General features: G+C 39.0%; 1 protein-coding gene across 18 annotated transcripts in view; it reads right to left on the reverse strand.

Moving 5' to 3' along the window:
• The window catches only part of BPTF (bromodomain PHD finger transcription factor), a 132,456-nt gene that overhangs the window by 76,157 nt on the left and 31,465 nt on the right, over positions 1-24,834 (reverse strand). For 13 of the 18 annotated variants that reach the window (XM_030762077.2, XM_089901433.1, XM_089901436.1 and 10 more), the window contains exons 2-5: positions 22,136-22,958; positions 8,791-9,014; positions 6,569-6,772; positions 5,825-6,013 (exon numbers count right to left, since the gene is read on the reverse strand). In XM_030762077.2, coding sequence (XP_030617937.2) covers positions 5,825-6,013; positions 6,569-6,772; positions 8,791-9,014; positions 22,136-22,958 — 1,440 coding nt within the window. Of the gene's footprint in view, positions 1-5,140; positions 5,207-5,824; positions 6,014-6,568; positions 6,773-8,790; positions 9,015-22,135; positions 22,959-24,834 lie in introns of all 18 variants that reach the window. The other 5 variants (XM_089901442.1, XM_089901437.1, XM_089901435.1 and 2 more) reach the window with 2 other exon arrangements.

Genomic DNA, 24,834 nt, shown 5'->3' on the forward strand with positions numbered 1-24,834 from the left:
ATAAGAAAATTTTACATGAAAGACAGAAATGGCAAACTTAAAATCTGACAGCTGCAAACCAGTAATATAATCAACTAACTCATGTTGGAAGATGCATATATTTGGAAGAGAAGTCTCACATGAATAGCATCAAATTCCTCACTAATCATTCCTTTCACATCTGTAGATCTAGTTTTGAAATGTGCTGTATTCTTAATTTATAATTGTCTAAAAATCATCTTCTCGAATAATGAAACAGTATATAGACATCCCCTCATTTACGAGCTCAGAATTCAGAGTGCATTTTCTCACAGAAGTATAATAAAAAGTGATTGGGTTCTAGACTAGCCCACAAAAAACTGTTTCAGCATACAATACACCCCAAGTATGGTTTTAACCAAGACAATAACTCTGGGATAGGACTTAAGAGATTCCACCTAATCGTATCTTAAAATACTTCATAGAAAGTGCTCTCTGCTGTTAGGAAGATAATGGTACTTCATAAAAGAATAGGCAATCAATCCCATCCCAAGGTATTTTGATCTTAAAAAAAACCATTAACCCACTGAAAGCAAACTGAATTCAGAATCTGTCCATTTAAACTTTCAAGGTGCTAACAAGCTGAGGACTATCATAACTCATAATACATAGCTTTTTTGTTGACTTGTCCCAAGTTAATTTGCCTTAAGTTTTCGTCCATTTCAGTTGAGAGGAATTGCTCTAGAACTCTTTACATCCTTACTTCATTAGGATTAAAGAAATCTCAAGCATTTGCTTTAAAACACCACAAAGAAGATATCACCTACCAACAGTCCTCACAGTTCAAATATTCTACACTAGAAGCTAAAACCAAACACATTTAAAAGAATAAGAAGGGCTTCCCTGGTGGCGCAGTGGTTGGGAGTCCGCCTGCCGGTGCAGGGGACGTGGGTTCGTGCCCCAGTCCGGGAGGATCCCACGTGCCATGGAGCGGTTGGGCCCGTGGGCCGTGGCTGCTGGACCTGCGCGTCTGGAGCCTGTGCTCCGCGACGGGAGGGGCCCCAGTGGTGAGAGGCCCTCATACCACAAAAAAAAAAAAAAAAAAAAGAATAAGAAACAAAAGTAATATTTAGCTGCAGAACCTCTAAAAGCCATTATCAATCAACTCAATGAGGTAAAAGTAAACGGGAAGCACATCAGTTCAGCATCCAGTATCAGCAGCCTCTTACCTCCACTTAATTTCCTTACAATAAAATCCAAACCTAAAGCAAAGTACTATCTTTTAAGATGTCGTTATTCCAAAAAGTTAAGAAACAGGTTAAATTAATATGTTCTTATAGTTCAACTTTACAGATGTTAGACTTTCAATATGTCCATGGAAACACTTTCAAAGCAATTATAAATAGTTATGGAAATAAAGCCAGTTTTATCTACTGCTGCTATTTTCTTAGTCCCAGTCATTAAATCTAGAGGCATAACTTTAATAAAACAAATGCTGTCTTCATTATATGTTTGAATACAAATTCTCAATAGTACATTTGAGGTTAAGATGCTAGAAAGACACATGCCCCTGTCTCTCCTTATATACTGAAAAACTGGCAACCTGGTAAAAAAGTTTCTAATCTAAAATCCAGAACGAAAGTGTAATTCTGAAATTGAGCTATTTGTTAACTACAAAGAAGTTATACTGAATAATAAACAGTACACTTGCTATAAGGGGTCGTTTTTGGCAACATAACCATTTTCATGAACTGAAGTGAAATGTCTGGAATACAGATGCAGTGGTGGAAAATCTCAGGAACAGATATTCAGAGATTAACTTTTTTTTTTTTTTTTTGCGATATGCGGGGCTCCCACTGCCGTAGCCTCTCCCGTTGCGGAACACAGGCTCCGGACGCGCAGGCCCAGCGGCCATGGCCCACGGGCCCAGCCGCTCCGCGGCATGTGGGATCCTACCAGACCGGGGCACAAACCCGCGTCCCCTGCATCAGCAGGCGGACGCTCAACCACTGCGCCACCAGGGAAGCCCCAGAGATTAACTTTTTAAAGTGATGTCTACAAACATTTCCCAAAATATGGCCCAACTTTTCAGTTTAAACTTCAATCTCAGCCACATAAAATCTTTCTGAATCATACCCAATTTGAAATCATGAAATCTGCCCATTTTTCTTATGTTCTCACTCCTTTAGATTTTTAGACCACAGACTTATAATTTTTCTTTTGCATAATGTCGTCTATCATAAGAAAATGATAGTGCTCTCTGACAGGACTTGACAAAATACAGCTTGAAATAAATAAATATGCATATCTGTATATATGTATACATATGTGTGTATATATTTCTAAAGTAGATGTATTTTGAAAGAGATTTTAAATTCTCAGGTTATTTTTAAGTATCTTTCCATTCCAGAAAAGATATAAAATACAAACGCTAATCAAAAGAAAGCTTCTGTAGTTTAGTAGTATTATTAAAGATAAAGGACATTTCACAAAGATAAAGTTAATTCAACAACATAAAAATTATGTGCACCTACTAACACAGGCTCAAACTATATAATGCAAAAACTAAAAATATTTAAAAGATAAAAAGGCAACCCCACAGTAAATAGAAATAACTTAAAAGTATCTTGCATATGTTATAAAGCAGAAACTAACACACCATTATAAAGCAATTATACTCCAATAAAGATGTTAAAAAAAAATTATCTTCCATAGAGGGGAAAAAAAATAGCAAACATATAGATTTCAACAACACAATTAAAACCCTGACCTAGTTGTTCTGTACTGCACCCCAAAACTAAAAACAGACATCCTCTTCAAGTGTATATGAGACAGTTCATCAACATTAACCAAATGCTGGACCACAAAACAAGCCTCAACAAATCTTAAAGGACATAAATCATGTACAGAATGTTCTCTGACTACAGTGTGTTAAACTAGAAATCAATAAAAAAGATAACTAGAAATCTCTAGGACTTCCCTGGTGGCGCAGTGGTTAAGAATCCGCCTGCCAATGCACAGGACATGGGTTCGAGCCCTAGTCCGGGAAGATCCCACACACCGCAGAGCAACTAAGCCCATGTGCCACAACTACTGAGCCTGAGCTCTACAGCCTGAGAGTCACAACTACTGAGCGGCGTGCCACAACTACTGAGGCCCACGTGCCTAGAGCCTGTGCTCCACAACAAGAGAAGCCACTGGCCGCAAGGAAGAGTAGCCCCCACTCACCACAACTAGAGAAAGCCTGTGCACAGCAATGAAGACCCAAAGCAGCCAAAAATTAATTTAAAAAAAAAAGAAAATCTCTAAATGTTTGAGTATTAAACAATATATTTCTAAATAAGCAATGGGTTAAAAAAAACCCACATCATAATAGAATTTAGAAAGTATTTTAAACTGAATGATAAAGACAAAATAACATATTAAAGTTTGTGAGATGCAGCTACAGCAGTACATAGAGGGAAATTTATAGCCTTGACAACAGACATAGAAAAAATAAAAAATAATCAAAGCATCCATCTTAAGAAGCTAGAAGAAAAAAATAATAAAGAGGGTATGAGATATATGTATATGTATAACTGATTCACATTGTTATAAAGCAGAAACTAGCACACCATTGTAAAGCAATTATACTCCAATAAAGATGTTAAAAAAAAAAAGTGTATGAGAGGGACTTCCCTGGCGGTCCAGTGGTTAGGACTTTGCCTTCCAGTGCAGGGGAGGAAGGTTCAATCCCTGGGCAGGGAGCTAAGATCCCACATGCCTCACGGCCAAAAAACCAAAACATAAAACAGAAGCAATACTGTGACAAATTCAATAAAGACTTTAAAAATGGTCCACAACCAAAAAAAAAAAAAAAAAAAAGAGGGTATGGGAAACTTCTGGAGGTGATGGATATGTTTATGTCATAGATTGTGGTGATGGTTTCACAGGTATATATTTATCTCCAAACTCATCAAGCTGTACATATTAAATATGTACAGCTTTTTGTATATTAATTATACCTCAATAGAGTGGTTTTGGAAAAAAAAAGACAGGGAAGAAAAATTCACAGAAATGAAAAAATATAAAAGGAATGAAATAAAAATAAGATAAAAACCTAAAAAAAATATAGAGAGGATAAACAAAGCCCAAAGTTATTTTTTTAAAGACTCATAAAAATTGTTAATAGTCTTATGAAATGATTAAGAGAAAACAGATAACCAATTTCTCAACTGAAAAAAGAGATCACTACAAATGCTATAGACATTTAAAAAATAGGATGTTATTATGTCAATAAAATCTTAAATTTAAATGAAATGGTAGATTCCTAGAAAAATAAAATTTACTAAAACTGACACAAGAAAACAACAGAAAATATGAACAGCCTACTATCTACCAAAGAAATGAAATCTACAGTTAATAACTTTCCCACAATGAAAACTCCAGGACCAGAAGACTTTAGCAAACATTTAAGGAATAAAATAACACCAACCCACAGAAACTCTTGCAGACAAAAGGAAAAGTGGGAACTTGTACCAACTCATTTTATGAGGCCAGCATAATCTAGGCATCAAATCCTGACATAGACATTATCACAGAAAGAAAATTGCAAGTCAATCTCATTCATGAAAGTTGACGCAAAAATCCTAAACAAAATATTAAAAAATGAAATGCAACAATACACAAGAGCAAGAACATATCACAACCAAGTTGTATTTATTCCAGGAATATGATGAGATTGGGTTAACATTTTTAAAAATATCAATGGAGAAACTTTTGCTTCCAGTCAGGATGGAGTAGAGGGACTGGACTTAGCCCAGCCAATGAAACATACACACACACAAAAAAGAGACCACTTGATAGAAAATGAACAAAAGAACTGACAGGCAATTCTCAAAAGAAGTTAACCAAATGTCTAATATATATATATATACACATATACACACACACACATATAGGCGCGCTCACGCACGCACACACACACACACACACGAAAGGAGCTCAACATCCTTAGTCACCAGGGAACTACAAGTTCAAATCACAAGAAGATATCCTTACATGCCTACCAGAATGGCTAAAATAAAGAGAGGTGGGAAAAAAAAAGGAAAGAACTACATGACATTCTTATAATACACAGAAAAACTCTTTAAGGATTTCCAATACAGTATTAACTATAATTATTGACTTTTGATAGGATTACCAGTATTTTTCTTGTTTTGCTCATCTAAATTTTCTAATTTGTTTTTCAAAAATATACACACAGCTCCTATAATAAAAAAATTTTTTTTTCATTTTTAAAAAAGGCAAAAGGAAAGGCATAATAACATTCTTGGTGTGATATAACTTATTTTGAGTTTAATTTTAAAAAGCTTAAAAAAAAAAGCTTAAAATTTATTACTGGTTAATTTACATTTTCATGTCAAAATATATTGTGACAATGGTTTTCTATTGTAACATTATGGCTTGAGATGTTGTTAAAAAAAACTTACATGACCACATGCAAACATAAAATTAATCTGTTAGTACATACAGAATTGGAATGGTCAAATCATTCAACACTGAGCCATTAGTATGTGAGTACTTAAAACCAAAATATCTGCCACTATGGTCTGGTGATAAAATATAAAAATAAGTCTATTAGACAAAAACAGCTAAATGAACTTTAAAAAGCATGAAGATTATGATGAGTTTCAAGCACTAAATGCAAGAACATCTGTCAAACTCCAAATGTTAGGTGACAACTTAGCAATCAGGGATGGCACTTATGTAAGCAAGCAGCATGAATGAACACATACTTTAAAGTTTTAGGTGACATTCAGCTTTTACTACTAAAGGGAAGGATTTCCCCCCCATTACAGAGGCATTGATACACTGCCCTCTGTACCTGGCACATCCTGGGGGAGCTCAGATGCCACCTTCTTCTCTGCCATGTTGCTGCTATCATGGGTTTCTGAGAGACACCCCATGGGACTCCTCCCTTCAGAGGGACTAGTCTCTTCTGAAGAAGCATTTGTTGTGTTGTCGCCAAGATTTGCTGACACAGAGTTACCTTTATCCCCAACTTCTGTTGGCTCTACAGTAAAATGCACAACAAAACTTTAAAGATATCCTTTAAAATTGCTTTAGGACAACTGGCCACATTCAGTCAACTACTAAAAATGAATGATCACCAAAAAACCTGGCTTCTATTCGATGGCCATTTTGAAGCAATTAGATTCTGGGATAATTTTGCAGCAGGTAATCCAAAGGGTATTTAAGAATATTTGATATATTAAGAATGTTTAAGTAGTTAACATAAAAAGGAACATATTATATCACATACAAAAGTGTATATTCTGGTATAAAAACAGTGATTTTCACCAAAAAATCTTATAGGGAAATGGCACCTTATTAAGAAGTATAAATAGAGATATGGGTATAACATTATAGTAAATCCACCAATATATAAAACTCATTACAATGACTGTACATGTTATATATGGAGGAAGGGTATCCTAATCTCTTCAGAAATGTAAAATTAAATAGTTGTTTGCAATAAAAAAGATTCATTTTCATTTTGCAAGTAAAACTGGAGTTTTCGTAAGTAACACTGACGAAATATTTCTTTTTAACCAAATAATGTTTTTACCCTCAGATTTTCCTTGCTCAGGATCATCTGGTGTTTTGTCATCACTGTCTTTTTCAAGACTCTGGTCTTCAAACTCCTCTCTGCTTTTCTCAGCATCTTTGGAGTTATTATTCTCAGTCTCATTCTTCTCCTTTTCTATTTCTTCTGGACTTTTAACAATATCAATGTCTCCTTTTTTGGCTCTTATAGATTCCAAAATTTCTTCTATAATAAAACAAATAAAAGTATGTTTCCATATATACCAAGTATAAAAGTACTACAAATGCCACTTAAGAGTTTCAATACAAGTTATTAAAGATAAATTTGCTAAAAGCATTAAGAACTATGAAATAAGGATCAAGATTACCAGTAACATTTTGATGTTTAGAGAACTCAATCGATTTGGTTATCTTCACTTCTAGAAAATACATGATAATATAGGCTCTAATTTCTTTTTAAAAAAAGAAAGAAAAATTAGTCTATCTTTTAAAATTGAGATTGATATAGATTACTGTGATATCCTCCGCCATAGGAGAAAACCTGTTAAGCTGACACAGACCCACAGTCTGGGCAGTGTGGTACAGTAACAAAAACCTAGAGACCCAGGACCGAGCACAGATCTGACCTGAATTAACTACGTGAGCCTGGGGGTAGGCTACTAAATCTTCAGGCCTCCACTGTAAAATGAGAAAACAGAGGCCCATTTGGAAACATTTCTCTCTGAAGTCCCATAACTTTCTGGAAGTCACTAAATCCCTAATGGCTCTAATTTTCTTTCAACTAGGGTGGAGTGATACTACGGCATGGGTGCAGACCACAAGTTATATCAGCATAGACTCTTGTATATTAATAATGTTCTTTGGGTTATGATCCAATACTATCATTTTTACTTTGTTGCTCAAATCGGTCCAGCTTTTGGCCATTGGGAGCTTTTCCAGGTAAGTCCTGTATCCTTTAAAAACATGAGTCCTGTAACCTTTAAACACACTTCCTTCCCACCTTCCTTCCTTCTGTGCTTCCTCACTTTCCAGCACTGCAAGACATTCCAGACTTACCTTGTATTTTCTTTGTCCCAGCCCTAGAATTCTCAAGGAGTCTTGATTCTTTTTTTAATTGGAGAATGAGATTTTATTTTTTTTATTTATTTATTTTTTAAATTTTTTTGCGGTACGTGGGCCTCTCACTGCTGTGGCTTCTCCCGCTGCGGAGCATAGGCTCCGGACGCACAGGGTCAGCGGCCACGGCTCACGGGCCCAGCTGCTCCACAGCTTGTGGGATCTTCCCGGACCGGGGCATGAACCCACGTCCCCTGCATCGGCTGGCGGACTCCCAACCACTGTGCCACCAGGGAACCCCTGGAGAATGAGATTTAGAAGTCATGATCTGGGGCTTCCCTGGTGGCGTAGTGGTTGAGAATCTGCCTGCTAATGCAGGGGACACAGGTTCGAGCCCTGGTCTGGGAGGATCCCACATGCCGCGGAGCAACTAGGCCTGTGAGCCACAACTACTGAGCCTGCGCGTCTGGAGCCTGTGCTCCGCAACAAGAGAGGCCGCGATAGTGAGAGGCCCACGCACCGTGATGAAGAGTGGCCCCCACGGGCTTCCCTGGTGGCGCATTGGTTGAGAGTCCGCCTGCCGATGCAGGGGACACGGGTTCGTGCCCCGGTCTGGGAAGATCCCACATGCCGCGGAGCGGCTGGGCCCCTGAGCCATGGCCGCTGGGCCTGCGCGTCCGGAGCCTGTGCTCCGCAACGGGGGAGGCCACAACAGTGAGAGGCCCGCGTACCGCAAAAAAAAAAAAAAAAGGATGTTACAATAGGGGAAGCATGCTGCAGGGTACGTGAAACCCTCTGTGTTATCTTAGCAACTTTTCTGTAACTCTAAAATTATTCTAAAATTAAAAGTTTATTAGAAAATAAGAAAGCAAAGAGTAAATTTTAAAGGAATACCATTTCTCATAATTAAAAATAGGACTCCCTAAAAGGTTTATTAATAAAATTCTTGAATTAAAGAAAGAAACAAATATAATTTGGGGAACATCAGTAATGAGCAAGGCAAGGTACAAAACACTAAAATGCACAGGATCCCCAATTTATGTTAGGATGAACAAGGTCCTCTTGAGAAAATGAAATATAGAGAATTAAAATAATCATACTTGAAAATTTTAATATATTTTCATATTTTGTAGTGATTTCATACCAGGAAATGTAACAAAAAGTAAAATAAGAAAATTTCCCTCTCACCATTAGCTGCCGCCAGAAAGGATTTATTACTGCCCCGAGCCTTATTGGTCAGGTCTTCAGTTATGTCCATGTGCCGGTGGATTTCTTCACGCATTTCTTCTAGGATTTTGCAGAGTTCTGCTTCCCAGTAATCTTTGTCTAGACAGTCAATTAATTCTGCAAGCTGGACCTTTGTGCTGTAGTACCAAATTTTCTTTTCATTTTCATTTTCCGTATCTTCTTCTCTGTTTAAAAAAAGCACAAAAACACTTTGATGTTAGACAAAATGGCACTTACCTGACAATTTTATCTATCCAGTGGAAGTTAAAACACACGAAGATTGTGCACTAAAGCTCAGTATATTTGCTCATAAGGGATCCTATCAAGTCTCATTCAAACTCAAGGTACTCATTTTATTTGAACCTCTAATTATTTTGATTTCCTAGCCCATAGCAGCTTAGGATAAAATAATTTGCTTGTAGTAGTGGGAAGAGAGGAATTAGTATAGCAGCAAAGAAAGATATCTAAAAACATGACATGCAGAAACATGACCTTAAAATTCAGAGCGTGTGAGTACTTGGTGGAGGACAGTCTTGGTTACACTTCAATCAACTTTAAGATCATCACTGTAAAAATGCGAGGAGCAGAATAACCAGAAATATTTAAACTATGTTCAGTACTTGGCAGGTACAGAGCAGGTTCACATTACAGTATAGTTTAGAAACATTTCCATCCAAATGGTGTAAATGCTCTGCTAAATTCTGGTCCCTGAAGGAGTCATCTCAATCAAGTAACAATGCCTCATCCCTCTTTCTTAACGGACAATCAAAGCTCAAACTGGAGAGAAGAAGAGCACAGCAGCTTCTTTTCCTGCTTAAATCTCTCTAAAGATGCCAGTCACTTGTAATGGAGGTGGAGACTTCAACACTAATAACTAAAAACACAAGGCAAATTAATGTCTAGGACCAGACTTCAAGAAACATATGTGACTTAGTTCTTCTCTCATTCAGAAGAATTCAGGAGTATGTGTGAGGTACCTAACAAGAAAGAGTCTAACATTCCTGTCTGCTCAAAGGCAAACTCACAAAGCTGAAAGAAGAGCACTTTCTTAAAGATATGGCTTTAAATGAGATATGTGAACGGGGACAAGACACAACTCCTCTGAGCCTCTGAGACATTTTATTCACCTCACTGGTAAAATGAGGACAACAGTACCTGTCTTGAGGGACACTGTAAGATACTATAAGGTAAATAAAGGTATTATAATAAGGCATCTATCATAGTGCCTGGAAAACATCATTAGCAATCAATAAATAGAAAATATTATTGTTACTAGTAAGGTAGTAAATAAATTAAAATGTAGCAGAATTCCAGGAATGAGACATTCAATAATTCTGAACAAAGAAGGGATATATTAAATCATGGATAAATAAAAGGATATCAAAATTATCAAAAATTTTAAAGAAAAAGAGATTAATAAAGGGTCCCTGTTTTCCCTCTTTCAAATCAGCATCTGCTGACATATGATATTAATATATTTCTGTTAGAAGCTTTTTACAAAAATTTCTGAAAATCATTTTTTTAAGCTGCTCTAGATTTCACTCTACAGTGGGTATTTCTACTGACTTTTTATGACTGAGTGAGAACCATGGTCTACTCCAATTTAAAATGTTAAAGATGTCAGAATCCTCTAAATAAAAAGATTAATAGGGGGCTTCCCTGGTGGCGCAGTGGTTAAGAATCCGCCTGCCAATGCAGGGGACACGGGTTTGAGCCCTGGTCCGGGAAGATCCCAAATGCTGTGAAGTGGCTGAGCCCGTGTGCCACAAGTACTGAGTCTTCATTCTAGAGCCCACGAGCCACAACTACTGAGCCCACGTACCACAACTACTGAAGCCCATGCGCCTAGAGCCTGAGCTCTGCAACAAGAGAAGCCACTGCAATGAGAAGCCCGCGCACCGCAAGGAAGAGTAGCCTACCCTCGCCTCAACTAGAGAAAGCCCACGCAGCAACAAAGACCCAATGCCGCCAAAAATAAATAATAAATAAATAAAAAGTACATAGTGAGCTTTGACGGAGCACAAGAGTTACAGGTCAGCCTAATTCTTTGTTTTCTAAGATTTCAATCTTAAGGATTTTCCATCTGTTTAATGATATCAAATTCTTTCCTTGTTTGCTTTTTTCCTCTTGATTCAGAAATATCTACAAATTTCAATGGAACAAGAAAAACATTCTACATAAAAACGTTTTTGGGGTAGAAAACAATTTATAAGCATAAGATTTCTACACGAAAGTGAGATGCTATGGGAACAAATTTAATTAAATGGACATTCTGTCCAATTTTTCAAGCAACTCACAGGCTACTAAAAGGGTCCTTATCAGTTGACTGACTTAGCCCATGCTGGCATCTGCATAATTTCCATCTTAACGGAGAACACTTAATTTTAATCTTAATTTTCATCTTAACAGAGAATTCACAACTTTATGTGGTGGCAGTCTATTCTAGATTGGAACTGCTCTGTTAGAAAGTTTTTTCCTTTTAAGAGATGACACACACCTAGTGTTTCCACCAGTCCATCCTGATTCTGCCTGCTAGAATTCTCTGAAATAAACCTAATGCCTCCTCCACACACAGTCCATCAACTCTTTCACAACATCTATAATTTTACCCCATTTTTTTTCTTTTCAGGCCAAACATGCTCAAATACTTTATTCCTCATACAGCATGTTTTCCAGTCGTCACTACCCTGATATTCTTCCCCTAAATGTACAGTTTTGTCAATGTCCCTCTAAAAACAGCTCTATTGGGGGACTTCCCTGGCGGTCCAGTGGTTAAGAATCCGCCTTCCAATGCAAGGGACACGGGTTCAATCCCTGGTTGGGGAACTAAGATCCCACATGAAGCGGGGCAACTAAGCCCACACCCACAACTACTGAGCCCACATGCCACAACTACAGAGCCCATGCGCTCTGGAGCCAGCATGCCACAACTAGAGAGAAGCCCACAAGATGCAACGAAAGATCCCACATGCCGCAACTAAGACCCGATGCAGCCAAAAATATATATTAAAAAAAAAAAAAAGTAAAAATAGCTCTATTTTTCATTCTGCTCATCAAAGATAATACTCAACAATGACCATTTATTTTCTTCTTGAAGCTACAGAAGGATAAATTCATCAAAAGCATAAAGTAGCAAAACTGAGTGAACAATAACAGCTAATGCTTTCAAAGAAGTTTTAATATTGATGTACTTGGGCACGTTTACACAGTTTATATAACCAAGATTATCTGTTCTAATTGTAAAAGTGACAACTGCTTTCCTAGATGAATATACATCAATTTGTAAGTACCTTTGTTTATGGGGTTAGAATTTGGTTTCTACAGAAGCTCTGTCTCTACAACGTTCCTTCTGCACACCCAAACTGGCCTGGCTTCCCTGAAGTCACAGGGGAGGACAGAATGGAATGAAAATATGGGCCAAAAATACAATTAATAGCAAACTTACAGATTATATGCCTACATTTTAAAGTCTGTTTGGCTTTTACTTAGCCAAGATAAGTAAGAGGTTAATGACTAACAGTACGTTTTGAGTTTCATTTCTAAACAAACCCACAGAAACTAATAAGAGTGAGGAACGCTAGTGTGGTGGGTTGACAAAAAGTTATGTCCACCTGAAACTGTAGAATGTGACCTTATTTGGAAATATGGTCTTTGCAGATGTAATTAGCTAAGGATCTTGAGATGAAATCATTCTGGATTTAGGGTGAGCCCTAAATCAAATGACTGCTATCCTTACAAGAGGAGGAGAGGATTCAAAGAGACACGTGGAGAAGGTGATGTGAAGATGGAGGCAGAGATTCGAGTCATGTGCCTTTGCCTATGAGCCAGGAGACACCAAGGAAGGCCAGCAACCACCAGAAGCTAGGAGACAGGCATGGAACAGAGTCTCCCTGAGCCTCCAGAAAGAAACAATCCTGCTGACACTGGTTTCAAACTTCTAGCTGCCAGAATCGCGAGAGAATAAATTCCTGTTGCTTTAAACAACTCATTTTATGGTCAATTTGTTATGGCAGCCCTAGGAAACTAAAACAGATTTTGATTTCATGCTTTTTTTTTTATGATTTAATTTTTTAACTTATTTTTTTGGCTGCATTGGGTCTTTGTTGCTGCGCGTGGGCTTTCTCTAGTTGTGGCAAGTGGGGGCTACTCTTCATTGTGGTGTGTGGGCTTCTCACTGCAGTGGCTTCTCTTTGTTGCGGAGCATGGGCTCTAGGTGCGCGGGCTTCAGTAGTTGTGGCTCGTGGGCTCTAGAGCGCAGGCTCAGTAGTTGTGGCATGAGGGCTTCAGTAGTTGTGGCGCACGGGCTTCTCACTGCAGTGGCTTCTCTTTGTTGTGGAGCATGGGCTCTAGGCGCGCGGGCTTCAGTAGTTGTAGCTCCCGGGCTCTAGAGCGCAGGCTCAGTAGTTGTGGCATGAGGGCTTCAGTAGTTGTGGCTCGCGGGCTCAGCAGTTGTGGTCCACAGGCTCTAGAGCGCGGGCTCAGTAGTTGTGGCATGCGGGCTCAGCAGTTGTGGCTCACGGGCTCTAAAGTGCAGGCTCAGTAGTTGTAGCACGCGGGCTCAGCAGTTGTGGCTCACGGGCTCTAGAGTGCAGGCTCAGTAGTTGTGGCATGCGGGCTTCAGTAATTGTGGCACGCGGGCTCAGTAGTTGTGGCTCACAGGCTCTAGAGCGTGGGCTCAGTAGCTGTGGCATGCGGGCTTTGTAGATGTGGCACGAGGGCTCAGTAGTTGTGGCTCGCAGGCTCTAGAGCGCAGGCCCAGTAGTTGTGGCATGCAGCCTTCAGTAGTTGTGGCATGCGGGCTCAGTAGTTGTGGCTCGTGGGCTCTAGAGTGCAGGCTCAGTAGTTGTGGCATGCGGCCTTCAGTAGTTGTGGCATGCAGGCTCAGTAGTTGTGGCTTGTGGGCTCTAGACTGCAGGCTCAGCAGTTGTGGCACACAGGCTTAGTTGCTCCACGGCACGTGGGATCTTCCCAGACCAGGCTCGAACCCGTGTCCCCTGCATTGGCAGGCAGATTCTTAACCACTGCACCACCAGGGAAGTCCCCTAAAACAGATTTTGATACTGGGAAAGGAAGTGCTGCTATAACAGATACTTAAAAACGTGGGATTGGCTTAGGAACTGGAAATGGGAAAAGGCTGGAAGAATTTTGAGGCACTTGACAGAAAAGGCCTAGACTTTCTTGAAGAGACAGAGGTTGGCAGAGATTGGAATTATGCTGCCAGCAAACCAAGGAACACTTGGGGCACTAGAAGCTGTAAAGGGCAAGAAAAAAATTCTTTCCTAGAGCCTTTGGAGGGAGTGGGCCCACTGACACCTTGATTTTTTACTTCTAGCCTCCAGAACTGTGAGAAAATTAATCTCTCACTTTGCCTTGTTACAGCAGCCACAGGAAACTAATGCGGTTCAGGAGTCAGGGATTAAAGGCAGCCCAAGGAGGTTAAAAGCACACATTCTGGAGTCACAATGCCTGGGACTGAATTCTGATTCTGCCACTTACTAGTTGTATGATACTGGATAAATTACTTAACCTCTCTCTTGCCTCAACTTCTCCCTCTGAAAAATGGGGTGACAGTACTTACATCAAAATGCTGTTGTGAGGATAAAACACATAAAGTGCTTCGAACACTGACAGCACGTGGTGGGTGCAATCTGCAGGGTTGCTATTATGTTCTTCATCTGATGAAGTATATGATATTTACCTTAAAACAAATAATTACAAGTTTAATGGGTGTTTTAAAAAAAAAGATGTGTTTCACGGTGCAAGAGGGAGAGAAATTCAGGGGAAAAAGCCCTAGGAAATGGCATAAATAGGCTGACTTGAGGGATAAGTTAGTCGAAAGGCTTTGCGGGTTTTTAGTTTGCTTTTTATTGATTTTGTTTTGGGTGGTGGGAAGCAAAAGAAATAAATACACAAAATTAGGGATCTGTGAACTTTCTGTTAAGAGCAAATGGAAGTATGTAATTGAAAGGTTTTTAAACTTGGGGGGAAAAGACCTGATCAGAATGGCTGTTTTAAAAATAATCCAGCTATGGGGATTTCCCTGGTGGTCCAGTGGCTAAGACTCCATGCTCCCAATGCAGAGGGCCCAGGCTCAATCCCTGGTCGGGGAACTAGATCCCACATGCTGCAACTAAGAGTTCGCATGCCGCAACTCAATGATCCCGTGTGCCACAACAAAGACCTGATGCAGCCAAAATAAATAAATAAATATTAAAAAAAAAATCATCCAGCTATGGAACAGAGAAGAGAATTGGGGAGTTACACATACACCAGTTTGGAGACTACTAAACTAGTCTAATCAAGATGATGTTGACAGTGAGAATGGAGAGAAATGGATTCAATATTTAAGAGGTAATTAAAAGATATAACAAACAACATAGGACAAAAGACTATTCCCAGGTTTCTAGCCTGAGCAGCCAGTAGGATGGTGATCCCATTTACTAAGATGGCAACACTGAATGAAGGGTAGGTAATGGGGGCAAGTGATGCATGCAGTTTTAGACATGTTGTATCTGAGGTGCCTGCTATGTGGACTTGTCCAGGAGGCTGCTGGTATGCAGAACTGGGCACAGGCAGAAGGATTACAGGCGTAGGTCTGATGGCAACTGAGTCAGCAAGTAAATAGGTGGCTTATGGCTAGAAGATGGAGGTGCAGGTGGAAAGCTGTACAGGTTAAAAAGCATAAATTAGTTCATCTGGAAAATGAAAAAATGCAGAGCTTTAAAATGCTGTGTTCAAGGTAATTTTATTCAGAACAGACAGTGACAGGAAACGGTGCTAGTCTAATCTGGCAGTTCCTATTTTACTAGAAGTCCCAATTTGAGAGCAAAGGACTGATAGAATGAAAGCAATATTTAAGAAAGACTGGCTCTCTTACATAACAGATTGAAATTGATCTCTAAATTGTTTGCTCAGTAAGTATCCTGGTTCCTCAGGTAGACTATAAACTGATGTTTAAAAACTTTTCTTTTATTCCCTAACCTATTCAAATAACATTTTTAAATGAGTATTAAACAAATAAAAGCAGTAAGAGGAAAATAGTTTCTATAAACTATTGGTATCACAATTAAAGTGTTCACTGCCCCAGACTTTGTTTTAGACATAACCCCCTTGGGCAATAAGTCCACTGATTTATCATTTTAAGCTTCTGGGCTTCCAGGGAAAACATATACCAGATCTCCACATAACATAAGCTGAGCAATTTACAATGGTTTCAAAACTTTCATCAGTAGTCCACATATCATCTACCACAAGGGGGCGCTTAAACGGAAATTGTTTTGATCTAAATTTTAAAATGATGTAAAATCTCACATTTACTCAAATTATTCACAAGGAACAATTATTATTAACAATGATATTTAGGGACTTTCCTGGTGGTGCTCCAAATGCAGGGGGCCTGGGTCCGATCCCTGGTCAGGGAACTAGATCCCACACACATGCTGCAACTAAGAGTTCACATACCACAAATAAGGAGCCCACGTACTGCAACTAAGGAGCTGGTGAGCCACAACTAAGACCCAGCGCAACCAAATAAATAAATAAATATTTTTAAAAATTGAAAAAATCTTTGTATCTGACTTTTTACAAAGAAAATAGTCAAAATGTCACAACACATGAAAAAAAGTATCATACTTGTTCATCTGAGATTTTCATTAAATTCTGTGTACTTTATTACGCAATAAGAAAGGCAGTTTGAGAGATTATGACTAAAGCTTTTAAAGCAAATAAATGTAAGTGAATAGTTTCCCTGACAAACATGTAATTTAAAGAATTTGTTCTATTTAGAAAAGTAGATTATTTCATTTCATTGGTAATGTACCACGAATCCATGCATGGGTACCTTCTTAAGTCCTTTCACTCCTGTAATTTTAAAGCTTTGCACCTATTTAACCACATTCAAAGGGTCTTCTACTTGTCTGAGTGTTGTTTTATATACTGATATTGAATTATCAAGAAACAGGACTTTTTTGAAACATCACTTAATTTATGTCATATTTTCTAAAAATGCCTGTGTTTCAAATTTATAAGATCTCAGAAAAACCCAGTCCCAACAGAGCCAAAACCATTATACTATCTTTCTCCCCCCAGTTATGAGCATTGCTTTTAACAGCTAAAACAAGGCAAATTGCCGACTTCTCAAGATGATGGCTTGGAAACTAGACTACAGTATAAAATTAGCTATTGAAAATATTCTTGGGAGTTCCCTGGTGGTCCAGTGGTTAGGACTCCACACTTTCACTGCCTTGGCCCGGATTCAATCCCTGGTCGGGGAACTAAGATCCTGCAAGCCGCACAGTGTGGTCAAAAAAAAGAAAAGAAGAAACAAGAAAAGAGAATATTCTTATAAATAGGTCCTGAAAAAATAATTCTAGGTCCTACTTCCTAATAGCTATAGAGTCTTGGGCAAGTCCTAGAGCAAGTTATTTAACTTCTCTGAGTTTAGTTCTTCATCTATAAAATGTACAAAAATAGTACCCACATTACTGGGTTGTTGTGAGGGTTAATGAAAAAAAGTATATACAAAATGCTTATTAGAAAACTGTAAGGCACACATTATTCTAAGTGAAAGAACTGAGATACAAAATAATATTATTATATGTTTCTTTTTATATGAAATGTTTAGAAAAAGCAAATTTATACAAACAGCAGAGTGATTTTCTAAGGCTGAGAATGGGAGTAAGATTAACTGTAAACAGATATGAGACCACTTTCAGAATGACTGAAATGTGGAGTAACCAACCACTTGGATTTGTCTCAGAAGAAAATGTTTCCTGGGATGTGGGACTTTCAGTGCTAATTTACTAAAATTATAGAATTGTATATCTACAACAATAGAATTTTATAATACATAAATTAATAAACAGCTCAGGGAATCCCCTGGTGGTCCAGGGGTTAGGACCCTGCGCTTCCACTGCAGGGGGCACAGGTTTGATCCCTGGTCGGGGAACTAAGATCCCCGCAAGCAGCACAGCGCAGCCAAAAACAAAAAAAAACCCAACTCAATAAAGCTGTTAAAGTAAATAACAGAATAATAAAAATACTAGGTATACTTCACAAATAGTGTCTTGATTACTAAAGTAAACATACAGGGGCTTCCCTGGTGGCGCAGTGGTTGGGAATCCACATGCCAATGCAGGGGACACGGGCTCGAGCCCTGGTCCAGGAGGATCCCACATGCCGTGGAGCAACTGGGCCTGTGTGCCACAACTGCTGAGCCTGCGCTCTGGAGCCCACGAGCCACAGCTGCTAAGCCCACCTGCCACAGCTGCTGAGGCCCACGCGCCTAGAGCCTGTGCTCTGCAACAAGAGAAGCCACCACAATGAGAAGCCTGCGCACCGCAACAAAGAGTAGCCCCCGCTCCTCGCAACTAGAGAAAGCCCGCATGCAGCAACAAAGACCCAACGCGGCCAAAAATAAATAAATAAATAAATAAATTTTATAAATAAATAAACATACAAGCATTCACAATTCATGAAGCCATGACAATTCTCATTTTATAGGTGAAAAAAATCAGGCTTAGAAGGGTTGTAGGTGCTTTAATATGACACAGAACTTGTAATTAACAAGGCCAGGAATGCAAACCAGGGCTAGTTTCAGAGCTTTAATATTTAACCACTCTGTATGACAACTGTCTAGTAATAAATGACCTGGATAAAGACAAAAAAAAAAAGTAAACATACAAATTTAAGATATATATTGTGAAACCATAAATGTCAAAAAGAAAGTAAAAGGTTCTTATATACTGAAATAACAAAAATTTATAAACATAATTTGATTTTTTATTGTCATTTTTGAAGGTTATAAAATTGTGTATAAAATTTTCAGAGAAAAGGCAAATTTACTATTTAGGTTATATAAAAATAAAAATGAACTTTTCAATCCAATGATAAATTAAATCTGTTACTGTCCGTAGGGCAAGTTGACAGTTTAATAAACTCCTTGAGGATCTCTCTAGATTTACCCATTTTCCTGGCTGGGGATATACTTTTTGTTTAAAAAAAAAAAAAAGTTGTTGAAATTTTAACTTCCTTTTTTTCCTACGTAAATATAATATGTAAAAAACAAACAAAAAAACTGTACAGCATATATTAAGTGCTGAATAAATGTTGATGTTGGCTATTGTTATTACTAACCCATCAGCAACTAGTTCCACCTATAGGTCCCTAACACCAAGGCCTACACCATTGATTATTGTGTGATAAGCCTTACATTACAGATGTCAAGGCCTACCTATATGTGGACAAAACACCTTTGGGATGTCTGGGGCCCAAAACAGCAGCACAGGGAATGAAGTGAGAGGCAGTGAGAATGAACATCCAAAAAGGGTGAAGAAAGGCAGGATAGGGAAGGGAACAAAAGAATGGGAGAACAGGAGCACAGAATAAATTTCATTTACTTCCTGATTTGTTCACAGCAATCCTGATGACTCTGAGACCTTCCGGGAAGGCACATGAGACTGAGTGGATAGGGTCTGTAAACTGCTGTGCTGAACATCTAGAGAGTACAAGCACCAGGCTCCCTGAAAGGCAGTCTCACTGACTTTTCACATAGAATGAAAAACTGCATTAAGCTTCAAACCAAAATGTGGTTACAGTCATCTTTCCATTTGTACTGACCTCGCCAACACAAGTTTCCATGCTACATCTCCATAGCATGATATGAGAAAGGTGGCACAATAAACACCACAACCAGATATTTGGGAGATACGGGGGCAAAAAACAAAAAAAATTATACAAAATTTTAAAATAACTGATCCAAACCAAATCATACAAAATATACTTTGTATATTTAAAACTTTTAAAACTTCATATACTGTTTCTCATATCAGTTTCTGGATTAAGGTAAAAGACTGAATCCACACATCTCAGTTTGCTCCCTCTTGAAACCCTCTTAAAACCACTAAAGAAATATTTTTAAAGGTTTAAACTTACAAGATTAGAGAAAATAAGAGAGACAACAAAAAAATTTTTGGAAGCAGGAAAGCAAATGGACAAGTGATAACCGCCTTTAATCAGAGCCAAGAAAGCCCAATCCGAAACGTAAAGGGTGGAGCTGAGAACCAACAATCACCAAAATGAGGAGGGGAGTATCGACAGCAGAGAAGTGCTTGAAAGCTGTTTTAGGAGCAGATCCCAAGGCCACCTATCAATCCACTTCAAGCCACTAAAGGTTTAGTCTCTACAGGAGGTAAAAGTGAGGTTCTCTGGCCCAGGGGACACCAGGCGCAGGTGTGAACAAAGGTACTGTACAGAAAACCAAGGTGGCTTGGTTGGAGTGGCTATGTACACAGTAAATGCGGTGTGCATAGTAAATGCAGCCCGCCTCCACCACCCAGCCAGTCAAACCCTCATGCTCCAAGCAGAACACCAGAGAAGGCCTCTCTGGGTCACCTGACCAGCTCAGAAGGAAGGACTAAAGATAGTGAGTGACATCAGGGACCACCAAGAAAAAAGATTAAGAAAATCACCCAACGATTAAGCTCAAAATTGATATGGCCTACACACTTGCTCAGAACTTCCAATCAGCTGTATAATCCCGCAGTGCTAATCAGGAGCAGAAAATTAAGGATTAATAGACATCTGAGGATGGAAGAGACAGACCAATACACACAGCAGGAAGCAGCAGCCTGGAAGAAACACAGACCATTCACTGTGGGGAAAAACACATGAAAAAACTATCAATAACATCCTCGAAAGAGAAATTATTATTTCCAAAAAACAAAAAACTAAGATTTGATTTTATTTTTTAAAAAGGAGGATGATTTTAAGAGCAAAAGAGCTCTTAGAAAATAAAAATGTGATAGAATATAAAAAATAAATAGTAGGGCTTGAAGATCAAGATAAGGAAATCTAGAAAAATTGAGTAACACACACGCGCGCGCGCGCGCACACACACACACACATTCCAAAGAGGACAAAGACAAAGAGGAAAACTGGAGTGAAAAGATAAAATCAGAAGACCAAAATAGGAAGCCCAACATTCAATAAAGTAATAGTTCAAGATAAATACAACAGGCAAAAGGAGAGGAGGAAGTCCTCAAGGGAAGTTCTCAGAACTGACTCAACTGTCAGATTGCAAGTGCCCACCACACACACAATGGATGAAAACAGACCCACACAAGGCCCTATCACTCGGAAACTGCAGAAAACCCTGAAGGCAAAGAGAAGATTCTACAAGTTTCCAGGTAAGTCCAAAGTGGTTATATACAAAGAATCAATGAATGGATTCAGATTTCTCAACAGCAACACTACAAGAAGACAACTGTACAAAATTCTGAAATTCGCTGTTTACTCTGTACCATCTTTAAAAACTAAAGGTGGACCTGGCTAAGATACTTCTCTGTACCTGGCTTGGCCTGACCATGTGCTGATGAAGTTCCTTCTCTCTTCTCTATGCCTGCTCTTTCATTTCATCTCACCACAAATTTTCTGATTTGACCTAATTCTGAGAGCTTGAAGAAGGCTTTGAAAACTTTAGAAGCTGAGGACTTCCCTGGTGGTCCAGTGGTCAAGACACCGTGCTTCCACTGCAGGGTGTACAGGGTGTTCGATCCCTAGTCGGGGAACTAAGATCCCACATGTCACACAGCGCAACCAAAAGAAAATAAATAAATAAACGAATGAATGAATGAATAAACAAAATATTTTAAAAAGAAAAGCTTTAGAAGCTGAAAATACAAAGTAACCCACTCCCTCTGGCCATACTTCTACAGGATGTCCAAAACCAAGTCCACACTACAACCCTGCCAAGCACCCTCACTTCCCCAGACTTCCTCCCGCCCTTCCCACTGTCCTGCCTGGAAGAATCTCGTGAAAACCCTCAGGTTGGGCTTCTCCTGGGAGGCTGCAATCAATCATGGCAGCACTGATCTTTCCTTAGACAGTTTCTTTGTTCTTGCTGCTCCATTTTATATACAAATATAGTAAAACTAAAAAGAGAAGCAAGAAAATCCTAACACCAAAGTTAGGATGCAGATTACCTCATGGTGGGCTGCAGGGAATCTAACGGGCGAAGGGCCCACAATAGCATGTGGCATCCCACCTAGTAAGTAACGTTCTGCTTTCCATCCTAGGCATTGAGTACAATGGTGTGTATTTTGCTTTTTTTCATACACCCTTCTTTCCTTACAATTTTAAAAACTGTTTTAATGTACATATTCTTTCAAGTTAGAAATTATTAAACTATACAACTCATTATTAAATCACCAAGGTTTATATCACATCAGCAGCACAGCTCTACATCAATCATGAAGGAAGTTGGCTTAATTTTAAATACATACAAAAATTTAAGACCAGATTTACTCACATTATGAGTCTTCGGTTTAAGAACCAGTATTTCCTCCGACTTCTGTCATATCCAATAGGTTCATGTCGAATATATGGTTTGTTTTTTTGGATTTCAGCAACGCAGTCAGTCACACCAGGAACCTTATGTGCTACACAGACTTCACACTGCCACTCATCCTCTGGCACCTCCTCGAGAGGCGGCTTCACACATTCCAAATGGTACACTGCTGAGCAGGTCTCACAGCAAAGCAAATCCCCGAGTTTGTGACAAACCCTACAGTGGTCATCGTACTGGATCACCCCTTCAGACATCAACTCCTCACGAGCAATGTTTGTGGTAAGAAACTGATCGACTAAGAACTGCAGAACTTTGATTTTGTTCTCTACTGGTCCATAAGGATAGTCCTCTGCTTCTTGGTAAGGAAGGACATGATGGTACTCCTTGTCACTCTCACAGTACACCCGCAGCACCTCTGGCCACGTCATGCCATCGATGAAATACAGCGTGGAATTCACGCTATCTTTCAGATCGGCAGGTCCAAAGGTAGTATTGGAGGTGTCTTCTTCACGCAAAACTGCTTTCAAAAGCACTACGTGCATCTCCGCCATAAGTGTGCACTGCTCTTGACTCACCAGAGCTGCACAAAAGTCCTCAAAGCGAAAAGGAGATAACCTTAAAACTGTACCAAAGTTCCGCAGTACCTCATAAATGGCAATAACATTCATTATATGCTCATTAGGCACCATTAAATCCTCAGAGGACTTGGGAAATTCAAGGGGTGGGATGTCTTTTTCTTCCAATATTGGAGAACGAGGCCGATGTACTCTCGGTTTTCGCCTACCTGTAAATAAAGAAATGGTATAATTACAAATCAATACATCATTTCTACAAACTAAGGTTTTTCCTATTTGGACATATAGCCCCAAAAAGAGAGAAGCATACTTCTATTTTTCCAGTAACTGTCAAATTAAAATAATACCAAGAAGCAATGATTTAGCTCTAATCTTTAAGTCTACAGAAAATCTAAATTTAAAGTGTTCCCATTATATCCCAAACTAGAAGTAAAAAAAAAATTACAATTATAATCAGTTCTCAATTACCTAGAGGGGTTAACTGGTTTACAGGTAACCATGATAAAAAATAACAGTGCATTTGTGAAAGATCTGACAAGAACATAAGTGAGAAAAAGACATCTCCAAAGAAGAGAACAGGCGTAACAGATCGCACATGGTGCCAGCTGCACTAAGAAATGCCTCTCAGCAATCAGACAGGAAGTTCTCTGGTGCAGCGCACCCTTTCCTTGGCCAGTTCTTCCTGAGAGCCATGTAATGGGGAGTTCCACAGTGAAGCACAAGGTTAGGGCTGAGACAGAAAGGAAGAAGAAGTAAGGAAGAGAGAAGAGAAGCAGGGTTCCAATACTGGGAGAAAAAGGGGGAGCGGGACTCACTTAGGAAACAGACAACAGATTATAATTTTTAGCTGTAAATTAAGCAACAGGAGGCGTGCCTGTTCGCCAATTTATGAAATGTACAGTCCAGGAATATATATGTATGTAAATGTATCAATATATAGCACTTGAGACCTTAGTTCATAACAAGCAAGCAGATCTCATTTAATCCTCTGAACAAGTCTATGAGGTATTAATAAGAAACTTATGGAAAGAAACAATTTTCTCCAGAATTGCCATGCCCATGCCTGCATTTCCAATGATATTTACAGAATAGGAAATGTACTTTTAAATAGCAGACTTTTTATGAGATCAATTAACATTAAATTTATTTTTGTGTTATTGTTTTATTAACTAAGTTTTATTAACTATGGTTTTGGGTTGCTGGTCACCTCTTAACTGCCTCCTCCCTTCCCCATTGCTGTGCCCTCCTCACATCTAGTGAATTCTCATCATGTACAAACTAAAAGGGTACAGGGCACCAGGAAAAGAAAGTATGCTAAAGAATATAAAAGGTCAAGATCTTTTATTTTATACAATGCACCCCCCCATATTCATTCACTGGAAAGATTTTCCAAATAAGATTATATCCATTAGTTTCTGCAGAAAAAAGTCCAAGGGATCACTCTGGGCCAGACTTTGCTGGTGAGCCTACATCGTAAGAAAGAAACCTCCTCCATCTCAGCAAATATCCATCTACTACAAAGATGCCGTTTTCGCAGATTCAATTAAATCACAGAATCACCATGCTAGTAATAAGCATCACGATGGTAATCCAGTCCATTTCACTGTCTTCTGGAAGTTATTTGGGCCTCATTTGCAAAAGTATAAATGAGAGAAAGCAGAAAACGATTAAAGGGAAGACTGAACCTAGAGGAATACCCTCAAGTGCAGGAGAAGAAACACAAGTCACCAAATGAGACAAACCTGCTTATAGAAACAGTCCCTGTGTACCTCTCAGCTGTTTATGCAAAATGCTGTCAAACAGAGTCCAAGTAAAGGATTACATAAGGAAAGGCTGGAAAAGTAGTTCTAGGATCAGAACATGGATCCGTAAATGTTAGGTGTAGGCATTTTTACAGCACTTTATTCTGGCAGTAATGTAGGTTGATGGCTTTGAATGAAGTAATGAAGACTTTTTGAGCAGGGCAGGGACATGCGAAGAATGTTCCAGAAAGACTTCTCTGGCTTCAGTGTATACAATGAATAGGACAGGGGGAACAAACCAGACACAGGGCATCTTCTGCAACTACCCAGAAGATAAAGACCT

This window comes from Delphinapterus leucas, chromosome 19 (genome assembly GCF_059928025.1).
Source record: "Delphinapterus leucas isolate spDelLeu-1000000601 "Yukka" chromosome 19, BTC_Dleu_Yukka2, whole genome shotgun sequence".
In the NCBI taxonomy this organism is placed as follows: domain Eukaryota; kingdom Metazoa; phylum Chordata; class Mammalia; order Artiodactyla; family Monodontidae; genus Delphinapterus; species Delphinapterus leucas.